The following is a 12323-nucleotide window of genomic DNA, read 5'->3' as shown; positions in this document are numbered from 1 at the left end:
AGTGGATGATGGATGGGTGGGTGGATGATGGACGGATAGGTGGGCAGATAAATGATGGTGGCTGGGTGGGTGGATGATGCATGGGTGGGCAGGTAAATGATGGGTGGGTGGATGATGGATGGAAGGAGAGGTAAATGATGGTAGGTGGGTGGGTGATGGATGAAATGGCAGGTAAATGATGGGTGGGTGGGTAGATGATGGGTGGGTGGATGATGGATGGAAGGGGAGGTGAATGATGGTAGATGGGTGGATGATGGATAGAAAGTAAGGTAAGTGATGGATGGGTAAGTGGACGATGGATGGGTGGGTGGATGATGGATGGATGGATGGGCAGGTAAATGATGGGTGGGTGGATGATGGATGGGTGGGCAGGTAAATGATGGATGGGTAAGTGGATGATGGATGAAAGGGCAAGTAAATTATGGATGGGTGGGTGGATGATGGATGGAAGGGGAGGTAAATGATGGATGGGTGGGCAGGTAAATGATGGGTGGGTGGGTAGATGATGGATGGGTGGGCAGGTAAATGGTGGATGGGTGGGTGGACGATGGCTGGAAGGGCAGGTGTGTGTATGGGTGGGTGGGTGGGTGGATGATGGAGGGAAGTTGGATTGGTGGGTGGATGATGGATTCGTGGGTGGGTGAGTTGGTACAAATTCCAGCTTTCTGAAGCCTTTCGATTGATGAGTGACAGTGAGGTAGTCCAGGCCTTTAATGAACTCAGCTAGTCCGCTAGCTGCTATTTCCCTTACTACCTGATGCCTTCTCTTCCTAGCTGCGGGGACCACTTTAACCCTGATGGAACATCTCACGGTGGCCCAGAGGACGCTAACCGGGTAAGTGTCAGCCTGGGGTTGGGCTTGGACCAGAGAAAACCCAGGATCCAGAGACAGAGCAAGCAGCTCCTGGGACATTCCAGAGTGATTCCCCAAGCTGCTCTTCCATGAAGTTCTCTATGGATGTTGGGGGGCAGCTGTGTTCATATTTACCCAAAGGCCAGTGCTGTGCCCAATACCCCTGTAGGGAAATGGCTCCCCACAGTGCTCCGCCTCTGGTCTGGGCCCCTGCTGAATGCCTGGATGGACGCTGAGCAGGACCCAGGGGCACCCAGTTCCCCCCTCTGCCTCAGGTGCCCCGACCCACTGGTCTTCCCTTCCTGTCTTGATGAAAGTTTGCGGGACAGGTGTTTTCAGTCCTCCCCACATGCCTAATTTGCATAACAGGTCGTTTGGACTTTGGACGGCTCTGTGAGGCTTTCACTGGCAGACGCTGTTCCCTGCCCTTGGCTGGATGCTGGTGCGGTCTCCGTGGCATTCACTGCTGCGAATCAAACTACCGCAGCAGCGTTCGGGGCTTACAGCACAGACGTTTACTACGTCACGGGTCCTGTGGGTCTGGGGAGGGTGCGTGGCCTGCCTGGGGGCCTCAGCCTCGGGGTCTCACCGTTTTAAGGCTGCAGTCATCTCCCGGCTCCACAGGGAGAGAGTGCATCAGGCTCACCGCCGTGGCTACCGGCTGGCCTCCGTCCTCACTGGTCGTCAGCCAGAGACATCCCTTCTCTGCCACGAGGGCTTCTCCCCAGGGCAGCTGGTTTCCCCCGAGCCAGAGAGTGAGCGTGACCATCCAGGACTGGAGTCACACTCTTTGTGTCCTAACCTTGGCAGCGACACTCGGTGGGACCCACAGGCAAAGGAGGGTGTGACTATGGAAAAGGAGCCCTGGGACACGGTGGTCAAGCCTTTGGCTGCTAACCGGGAGGTTGGCCTTTGAACCCACCAGCCCCCCTTGGGGAGAAAGTCTGCTTCCGTGAAGGGTGCTGCAATTAAGTGTCAGTTCTGACTCCCAGCAGCCCTGGGACACTGCCCGGGCTTCCACCAGCCTCCCAATAATTGCTCCACTTTGAGCTCACGGTTGCAGCCACTGGATCCCTCCATCTTGTTGGGGGCCTTCCTCTTTCTTTTTAAAATCATTTTACTGGGGGCTCGGACGACTCTCACCACAGTCCATGCATCCATCCATCGTGTCCAGCACCTTTGTACATTTGTTGCCCTCATCATTCTCAGAACATTTGCTCTCTACTTGAGCCATTGGTATCCGCTCCTCATTTTTACCCTCCCTCACGAACCCTTGATAATTTGTAAATTATTATTATTTTGTCATATCTTACACTGTCCAATGTCTCCCTTCACCCACTTTTCTGTTGTCCGTCCCCCAGGGAGGGGGTTATATGTAGCTCCTTGTGATCGGTTCCCCCTTTCTATCCAACCTTCCCTTTCCCCTCCTGGTATCACTACTCTCATTATTGGTCTGGAGTGTTTATCTGTCCTGGATTCCCTGTGTTTCCAGTTCTTATCTGTACCAGTGTACATACTGTGGTCTAGCTGGATTTGTAAGGTAGAATTGGGATCATGATAGTGGGTGGGGGGAGGAAGCATTTAAGAAATAGAGGAAAATTGTATGTTTCCATTGCGTGTACTGCACCCTGACTGGCTGGTCTCCTCCCTGTGACCCTTCTGTAAGGGGATGTCCAGTTGCCTACAGTTGGGCCTTGGGTCTCCACTCCGCACTCCCCCGCATTCACAATGAGGACCTTGCTCTTGCTTACGGACCCTCTGCCTTAGCAAGCATGATGTCCTTCCCCAGGAACTGGGCCATCTGGTAACATGTTCAAAAACACAGATGAAGTCTCACTGTCCTTGCTTTTAAAGAACATTCTGGCTGGACTTCCTCTAAGACCCAGGGTGATTTCAGTATGCTTTGCCGACCCTCAAAGGCTTCGACGCGTGGAGCTTCCTCGCTCGCTGTCCAGCTTTTGCTGGGAACACGGGTGGTTTAAAGGCAGGAAAGGAGTGTGGCCGGGTTGCCTCCTCTCACCGTATGACTCGTGTGTGTGCTGAGCAGATCCTCAGAGTTCTTCCGTGAAGAAGCACGTGGCGTCAGGGTGGGAGGAAGGCGTTTCCCCGTGACCTGCAGAGGAGGAACGTGGCGCTGAAAGTGAGGAGGACTCGCGGCACTTGTGTGGAGATGAAGGACCGCAGCCTTCAGTGTGGATGGTAGCTCAGTGTCCAGCAGACGCCCAGCCTCACAACCCGACCAGTGAATGGAGACAGGTTGAAGGGGTCAAGGATTTTGTCTCACGTAGAAACCACATTCCGTGTTCACTGAAGCAGCAGTCAAGGGAGCAAAGGACGAGTTGCGTTGGGTCAATGTGCTGCACGAGACCTCTTCAGAGCCCTGAAAAGCAGGGATCTCCGTTTGAGGATTGAGGTATTTTTCAGTTGCCTTCGATGCGTGTGAAAGTTGGACCTTGAATAAGGAAGCCCAAAGAAGAACCGATGTGCCTCAACTGTGCTGATGACAAAGAAGACCGAAAGTACCGTGAACTGCCAAAAGGCCAAGCCGATCTGTCTTGGCAGAAGTCTGGCCAGAGTGCTTCTTAGAGGCAAAAGTGGCCAGACTTCATCTCACATACTTTGGACATGTTGTCCGGAACGACCAGCCCCTGGAGAAGGACATCGCGCTGGGCGGTGCAGAGGGGCCTCCAAAGAAAGGAAGTCCCTCAAGGAGATGGAGTGACACCGGGGCTGCCACAATGGGCCCAGGCAGGGGGACAATTGTGTGGATGGCACAGGCCCGGGAAGGGCTTCGTCCTGTTGGGCATAACCAACTCGATGGCACCTCACAATAACAGCAGTGGCCTATTCCGTGGAAAGCCCTGTGGGGCTCGTCCAACTCTGCCCTGTGAGTCGGAATTGACTCGGGAGCAATGGAGTTGGCTTGGGCTGGGAGTAGGAAGAGGTGGGACTCTTGGTGACTGCCTGGGCCTCAGGGAGCCTGAAAAGGGAGCGGGAAGTAGGAGGGGAAGCGACAACATGGAATGGCAGGCCCTCAAAGCCGGACACAGCCAGGAGTAGCAGGCGCCCTCCCTGGGGACCTGTGCCTTTTCCCTGGGTCTCTCTTGGGGCAGGAAGCTGAGGGGACTGGTGCCCGCTTCTGGATACCTGGGAGGAACGGAGCACGCCTAGCACAGGGTCGTTGTGATAGCTGTGTGCTCACAGCAGTGGGTTTTGCCCACATGGGAATGACTTCAGAGCAGGGCTTTCCTCCAGGCCTGGTTGCCCCCCCCCTTGCCCAGATGCTGGATGAACTCCAAACTTCCTTCCCTCCTTGACCCTGGCCCTCCAGGCCTTCCCCTTTGTACGCTCTGCTAGGGAGGGATTGCGTGCAAACCCGCCTGAGACCCTCTGTGGCTCCCCAGTGTCCAAGGGCACAGGCATCTTGGGGTGGCAGTTAGGCCCTCTGCTGGCCCCATCCACCTGTCTCATCTGCCGCCTGCTGCTGAGCTATGCTCCCAGCTGGCTGCCAGGCCCCCTCCGCCCAGCCCAGGAGATGCTCACGGAGTCTCCCTATTGCTTCCCCACCTTGGTCTTTCTTCCAGGAAAGCCCCCCGACACAGGTGGTGGGAGGAAGACAGAGAAAGCAGGCCAGGCGCTTGAGAGGCTGGGAGCTGCTTTAGGGCCCAGCCACAAGCTCCCGTGGACCGGCCAAGGTGATACAGGAGCTTGCTTCTGTCTGAAGTGTCAGGCTGGGGACAGTTTCTCTGCACAGAGGTGGGTCTCTGTGGCCCATCATAAGGCCCTGGCCCCCAAATTCCTGCACGTGCCCCGTGTTCCCTGTAACTGGCCACTTCTCTGTCTGCTTCCACCATGCGGTGAGGTGACCCCAGGGCCTTTGTGCCGTGGACTCTGTTCCATCCCGAAGCACCCCTGGAGGATGGAGCAAAACTGGCCCCTGCAATTCCCTTGGCTGTCACCTTCATGGGCTGAGGAGCCCTGGTGGTGCAGTGATTAAGTTCTCAGCTTTGAACCCACAGAGTGGTGGTCCAAACCCCCTTGCAGCTGCCTGCAGGAGGAAGATGGTGCAGTCTGTGCCCAGGAAGATTGCAGCCCTGGAAGCCCCGTGGGGGCCAGTCCACTCTGTCCTGAGGGGCTGTTCTGAATCAGAATCGGCTCCATGGCAGTGGGCTCCTCTCGACGGGAGTGGGTCGCCACGCCTTTTCTCCCAGGGGATGGCTGGTGGAGTCGACCCAGCAGCCTCTTGGTTGTTAGCAGTCAAGCTCTTGCCTGGCCTGGCAGGGCTCCCTCTCCATGGCCTAGCAGCGTTTTCACATGAGAGGTGCTCAGTGGCCGTGTGAGGACGTTTGCCATCACGGGGGGAAGGTGGGCCCCTTGTCCCTTGTGTTCTCACAGCACCTTGGGACAGGGAGACTCAGAGAGAAGAGTCAGGGACGCCAACCTTGGCCATCTTCAGCCAGCCCACGAGGATGGTGGGGTGGCTTCCGGGGCTCACAGAGCCACTGGGAGGCTGGAGACCAGGCTTGGAGCGAAGCAGGCACAGGGCCATTGGAGGAACAGGCTGGTTGGGTCCAGCAACCCGTCCTTCTTCCTAGGGAGGGGGTATCCAGTTGCCTGCCTCGAGCCCCCGGCCACTACGTGACCCTACCAGACTATGCGCTCAGAAGCTTTGGTGCTTTCTGGAAGGGAGGAAAGGGAATGGGGTGCTGGGAAGCCAGCACACACAGTCCAGCTGCTGCCCCACCTGACCGAACCCCACTGGGCCCCACCTGACCGAACCCCACTGGGTCCCGTTCCAGCACCATGGAGACCTGGGGAACGTCCACGCGGACACTGACGGCCGAGCAGTCTTCAGGATGGAGGATGAGAAGCTGAAGGTATGGCGGGAAAGAAGATTGGGGGACCTGTGTTAGTCTGGATAGACAGAAAAACAAATCCAGAGACACTTGCGTATAAGAAACAGCTTTATATCAAAGAACAATTGTATATTAAGAAAACAGCCCAGTCCAGTTCAAGTCCCTAAGTCCGATATTAGCCCATCTGCCTGATACCCATGGATCCAGTGGTGGTGGAAGCATCTCAGCGCTGGCGTGTGTCTCCATGTGGCTCCTCCAGCTCCAGGGCTCTTGTTCCATCAGGGATCTCCATGTGGCTTGTCAGCAGGAAGACAAGCAGAGTGTCTATGTGTGTATCTCATCTCCAGTGAGTTATTTATCTCCTTGGAGCCTCTATGTGAGGTTATCAAGCTGCGACCTGATTGGCAGGCTAGACTCCAACCCCTTCGCAAGTTGACAGAAGATGATGTCACTGCCCACAGGGCTCTTCCTGCCAGCTGAGGTGTTGTTTCCCCTCAGGTGTGGGACGTGATTGGCCGCAGCCTGGTGATCGATGAGGGGGAAGATGACCTGGGCCGAGGTGGCCACCCTTTGTCCAAGGTCACCGGGAACTCTGGCAAGAGGTGAGTGCCCAGGGGGAGGCTGCACGCGGCCTGCTCCCATGCAGGGGCCCAGACCAGCAGCCCTTGACCTCACGTTCTCCCGCAGGCTGGCCTGTGGCATCATCGCACGCTCCTCGGGCCTGTTCCAGAACCCCAAGCAGATCTGCTCCTGCGACGGCATCACCATCTGGGAGGAGCGGGACCGGCCCATCGCCGGCAAGGGCCGCAAGGAGCCTGCCCAACGCCCTGCCCACCTCTGAATCTGCCCCTCCCAGCTGAGCAGCCTCCATTTCAGAAGGCTCCCAGGGAACCCTAGCCCTGGGAAAACTAGGGTCTGCACGGGGAGGATGTCTGCAACGCCCGTCCCCTTGGCTCATTAAACTTTATTTTCACATGGGACTTCACACTTGTCACCATCTCCAGGAGCCTCATTGGGACTGTGTCAGCCTCTGCCCACCACATCTTGGGCCACCGCTTGGCCGTGGAGCTAGACCAACCTGAGCCAGAGCCACCCACCTCCTGAGGTCCCCATCGGCCTCTCCCTGAAGGGCCGTAGCAGCTGCCTCATGTCTGGGCCGTGCCGCCCTCCCTAGGCTGATTGGAGCCAAATGAAGACACCTGACCTTCCCTGGCCAATCGGGCCTTCCCCCGAGAAATCAGATCCGATCCACCTCTAGCTTTCGCCTTCCTGTGGCCACAAGGTGTGTTAGGCTGGGTTCTTTGAGAAAGACTCAGGTACTCGTCAAAGTGGGTTAGGGATGTAAGCTGCAGCGGCTTCCCTAGACTCACGAGGCTGTAGAGGCTGACGAGCCCGGGGTGGGCAGGAACACCACAGGCTGCAGGGGTGGGTTAATCCAAGGGCAGCAGGCCGGCTTGTGTCTAGAGAGGGGAATGAATCCGAGGTGGGCAGGTCGAATGGCAGGCTGTCTATGGCTCCCAGGATTGGCAGGCCATGTGGCAGCCTGCTGGCTCCGATCCAAAGAACTCAAGACCGGAGAACCAGATACAGGATCCAGACCCAGCAAAAAGCAAGCAAGCTTCGCACAGCATCTCTTTATGTAGGGAGTCAGCCGCCACGCCCGTCCACCCCCGCAAGACCCCTCCTTGCATCAGGCCGTGACCTGAGACCAAAAGGGTTCCACTTCATCCTAATCTCACAATTACTTGGCTGCTCACAGCAGATCCCATGGGGAGGTGATTACATCATCGTGTTAGGTCCCCACTGCCAAACCACGGAGAATGCTGACCCAGCGACCTTATCACAAAACCCGACTGTCACACGGGAATGTGGTTATCTCAGTGCTGCTGGGACAAATGCCCCACGTGGGTGCCTTTTTAAACAAACATTTTCTCAGTTTGGGTGGCCTCAGGTCCAAATCCAGGGCACCCGCGGTAGAAGGCTCTCTTTCTGTCAGGTCCGGCGCCGGTCTGTGGCTCTCTTCACCCTCCGTTCCATGACAATCCTGATGTCGCATGGGCCTTCCCCAACTGTGCTCCCTGGCTTCCACGCTAATCTCTTCTCAGACCTTAAAAGCCACTGGGTTGAAAAAAAACACGCTGCGTGGCTAGGGCCTCATTCATATAACAAAGTTCTATTCCCGAATGGAGTTGTAGCCACAGGTCCTATAGGGCTAGTAGTACAACACATGCTTTGGGGGGACACGAAGCATTCCATAACACGGGAACTGCAGGTACCCCTCACCTTGCTGACAGCATGAGAGAGCTGGTCTGCCGAGGAGTTGGACTGAGGCTGGAGATGCCCTGCTCCGGGGCCTTTCCTGAGCCAGCTGCCTTCTGTCCTGCGACTCCACAGACCCTCCGCATGCTCCAACTGCATTCCTTCCACCAGCCCCTTTTTAAAAATCTGCTTTCAGTTGATTTGCTCACAAGCAAAGGAATTTTAATCTAGGAAGTCCAGCACTTGGTGCAGGCCTGGCACAGACTCAGGCCAGGGTCAGTGGCAGTCAATCTGAGGAGCCCAGCAAAGCTCACCCCTTTGTGGGTGGCTGATAGCCAGAGAAGAGCAGGGGGCCCCTTCCCCATCTCCTCCGAATCCCATCGCCTTTGGGGTGTCAGGCTTGCGCACCTCCAAAAAGGCTACTTCTGTAAAACAGAAGTGCAGTGTAGCCTCTGCTGCTTAGCCCCCTGCCCAGGTAGCACTGGCTGGCTGACTGGCTGGGCATACACTTCACCCCTGGTCTCCTGCTTGGGACCCTCAGGAGTTTCTAGTGCTTGCCCTAGGTTTAGATGCCCCTCCCACCTTCGCTCGGCCTCCTTCAAGGTTTTTGGCTCCGCCTCTAGCCCCAGCTGTCAACCTTGCCCAACCTTGCTCTCTCACCCAATCTCTGCTAAATGGTTTTCCAGCTGCCCTTGGGTCCTGGAGAACTACACGCTTCTACTCCTGAGCCTAGCCAGTCCTTGACCACCTCTGGATCATTGCAGAGATAGCCCTTGGGTGGGCTCACAGCCCACCCGCCCCGCCTGAGGATTATAGCTGGATTTAACCTGTTCTTGGCCTTCTCCACCCCCGCATTGCCCCTCTACAGGGTCAACGGGACCCCCCTTGGCGTTTCTTTCTTCTGAGCTCTTAGCCATGTGGTTGTTGTGATTTTTAAAACTTCAGAGCATTATTCCAATGTCTTGAAGCCCCACCTGTAAAACAGAAGTGCAGTGTAGCCTCTGCTGCTTAGCCCCCTGCCCAGGAACTTCCTAGGATCTGCCCAGGAACGGTGGGGCTCCAGCGAGCACAGTGTGAGAAAGCGCAGGCATCATGTGCCACCCTGGATGATAAGGGTAAGGTGCTGGATTACTAAGGGGAAGGCTGAAGGTTTGAACCCACCTGGAGAAGCTTCACAAGAAAAACCTGGTGGCCTGTTTCCGAGGGATTTAATCCGCCACCCCCTTTATGTTACCCTGCAGTTTTCTGCCATGTCCACAGGGCATTATCATTTCCAACTACTTCACCTTGATTCTCTTTTTCATCTTATTTATAAAGGAACATGTAATCATATCCACTACTGCTGTACCTACAATGCAGTAACTAAGTGCCAGGCTCGGTTCCAAACACTTAACATGCAGTAATGAATTTCCTCCTAATGGCAATACCGTGGGGTAGATGCTATTCTTATCCCAAGGTGCAACTGAGGCACAGAGTGGTTACGCAACTTTCCCAAGGCCACCCAGCTGATAATTGGCGGAGTCAGCAGTCAGACCCAGGTGGTCTGGGTTCAAGGCCACACTCCAAGCCCCTTTCTGATTCTCATGGAAAAGTGTGTAAACACGATTCATTTGTCATAAATAGAAGCTTCTTGTCAAAAGAAAATACACCAGAAAAGCAAGACAGCGCCTGGCGACTGCTGCTGACTGCTGAGGTCACAACAGAAGGCCTTGCGCACAGTGGCAGGTGGGAGATGGAGAACCAAACTCAAGTTGATGAAAAGACCAGATTTCGGGAAAAAGAGGGCACTGATCCCAATGACCTACATATGCTCCCTCCCTGGGGATGGAAAACAGAAAAGTGGGTGAAAGGAGACATGGGTCAGTGTAAGACATGAAAAAATAACAACAATTTATAAATTACCAAGGGTTCAGGAGGGAGGGATCGTGGGAAAGGGAGGGGAAGGGAAAACTGAGCTGATACCAAAGGCTCAAGTAGAAAGAAAATGTTTTGAAAATGATGACGGCAACAAACGTACAAATGTGCTTGACATGATGGATGAATGGATGGATGGATTGTGGTAAGAGCTATCCGAGCCCCCAATAAAAGGATATAAAACACAAGACCAGACTTTGTGATCTCATAGAGACTGGTAGAACCCCAGAGACAATGGCCCTTCAACACCCTTCAACCTGGAACCAAATCCGCCCCCAGGAAATCAGCCGATCAATGTCAACAGACAGACCTATAGAGAGCAGTAGCACCCACGAGGAATGTTCTCAGTGCAATCAACCCTGTGCGACCCAAGGCAGCATTGGCCCCAGGCATCCCTCAGAAGGCAGGAAGGACGGGACTGAAGGCCGAATGGAGACGGGCCCAGGGGAGAAGTGGGAAAAGGGCTGTGGGTACATTGAGAGGACTCCAGCCTGTGTCAGGAAGCCAAATGTGTCCAGACGTCCTGCACACGTTCGCCCAGACCCCCATCAACACCCAAACACAAGCATCAATCAAAGACTCAATCAAAGGAGAACTCACAGACAGAGGAAAATCATTTGGGCTGTAATATATCAGATAAAGGGCTAACCTCAAAAGTCCATAGGAAACTGTAACACCCCAACAAGAAAAAAGATGAATGATCCAGTTGAAAAATGGGCGGAAGACATGAATGGACAGATTCCCCCAAAGATGATGTCAAGGCTGCCAACAAACATGGGAAATTGCTTTCGCCACCACTAGACCTTTGAGGAATACAAATTAAATCATGATGAGATACCACCTCATCCTGGCACTGATAATAAAATTAAAAAACAAGCAAACAGAGAATAACAAATACCGCAGGGGGTGTGGAGAGATTAGAAGCCTCACACCCCATTGGTGCGGATGTGAAACTGTGCCCCACTTAGGGAAAGCAGAATGGCGCTCACTCAAACAAATGGGAATAGAAATCCCACATGATCCAGCAGTCTCTCTACTCGGTATGTAGAAGAAACGAGCCCAAACATGAACAGATATAGGCACACCATGTTTATGATCCGGAAAGGTGCGTGTCAGGGTGGTAGCCTCTCACCATTATTCACTCTGTCTGCTGAGCAAATAATCAGAGAAGCTGGCTTCTAGGAAGAAGAACGTAGCATCAGGGTGGGAGGAAGGCTTATGAACCACCTGCGGTATGCAGCTGACCCAATCTTGCTTGCTGAAAGTGAGGAGGACTTGAAGCCCTTGCCAATGCAGATCGAAGACTGCAGTCTTCAGTGTGGATTCCAGCTCCGTGTCATGAAGCTCCAAATCTCCGCAACGGGACCCATAGGTAACATCATGGCACGTGGGGAAAAGATTGGTGTTATCAAGGATGTCATCCTCCACAATCAATGCTTGTGGGAGCAGCAGTCAAGAGATCAAGAGACGAGTTGCATTGACTAACTGCTGCACAAGGACCTCTTTAGAGAATTGAAAAGCAAGGCTGTGACTTTGAGGACGGAGCGTGCTTGACCCAAGCCACGGTATTTCTCAGTTGCCTCAGATGCACGTGAAAGTTGGACCTGGAGGAGGAGGACGACTGAAGCAGATTTTGATGGGTGAGGAGGACGACTGAAGCAGATTTTGATGGGTACGGGGAACACAGGGTGAGGGGGAAGGACAGGGAGAGAGGAGGAAGGAAATAAAATTTATTTTCTAAAAAAAAGATATGCAGTGCACACATCGATACATAAACAGCAGCATAGATAGATAATAACAGTTTTTTTTTTAAATGTTGACCATGGTGAACCCTGGATGACAGGCACCTGGAGGGTCATTGGAATAGTGGCTCCACCTCTAGTTATGTCACACAATGAATACACAACCTCTTTTCCCGCAAGTGTAATGTGGAGCCAGGCCCTGTGCGGTGCTTGCTGGAGATAACAACAACAACGACAAATAGAAAGCGCACACGCAAAAACACAGCTAATGAAATAAAAATTGTTCTTCTGTGAACCACCTAAAATGAACTGTATCTCACATGCGGCACTTTGGGAATCTCAGACCCTTGTTTTGCCCCATTCTCTCGGGGCCGCCATCTTTGCTGGTGAGTCTACCATTCGACCCGACTGCCCATTTCTTGGGGACTCTCTCTGTCTTTCCCCCCTCTTCTCTCTGGATTTCCTCCTATGGATCTACCCTTTCCTAATGTGCGGGTTGGTCGAGCTGTGGCGATTTCTAGAACTTTCTCCTCAGCTGAATCCTGGCAGAGGTCCATTGGCAGTTAGTTCTTCAGGGCAGTGTCAGGGCCTGTGTCTTGGGAACCGGGGCCGCAGAGAGGGGTCAGTGGAAGAGGTGGGGCTCTCCCTGAAGCCCCACATTTCAGTGTCTGGAGAGCCGGCATGACTGACTTCGAGAAA

General features: G+C 54.2%; 1 protein-coding gene across 2 annotated transcripts in view; it reads left to right on the top strand.

The window, feature by feature from the left end:
- Nucleotides 1-6694, top strand: part of CCS (copper chaperone for superoxide dismutase) — a 12679-nt gene extending 5985 nt beyond the window's left edge. For both annotated transcript variants that reach the window (XM_004713562.2, XM_045297245.1), the window contains exons 5-8: nt 775-835; nt 5653-5730; nt 6208-6311; nt 6397-6694. In XM_004713562.2, coding sequence (XP_004713619.1) covers nt 775-835; nt 5653-5730; nt 6208-6311; nt 6397-6550 — 397 coding nt within the window. In that variant the 3' untranslated portion in view covers nt 6551-6694. The remainder of the gene's footprint in view (nt 1-774; nt 836-5652; nt 5731-6207; nt 6312-6396) is intronic.
- The last annotated feature ends 5629 nt before the right edge of the window (nt 6695-12323 follow it).

The sequence above is a fragment of the Echinops telfairi genome, unplaced genomic scaffold (assembly GCF_000313985.2).
Source record: "Echinops telfairi isolate 266 unplaced genomic scaffold, ASM31398v2 ScPeMD7_7417;HRSCAF=8455, whole genome shotgun sequence".
In the NCBI taxonomy this organism is placed as follows: Eukaryota; Metazoa; Chordata; class Mammalia; order Afrosoricida; family Tenrecidae; genus Echinops; species Echinops telfairi.
Note: the sequence above shows the minus strand (reverse complement) of the source record. Positions and strands in the feature narration are given on the sequence as shown.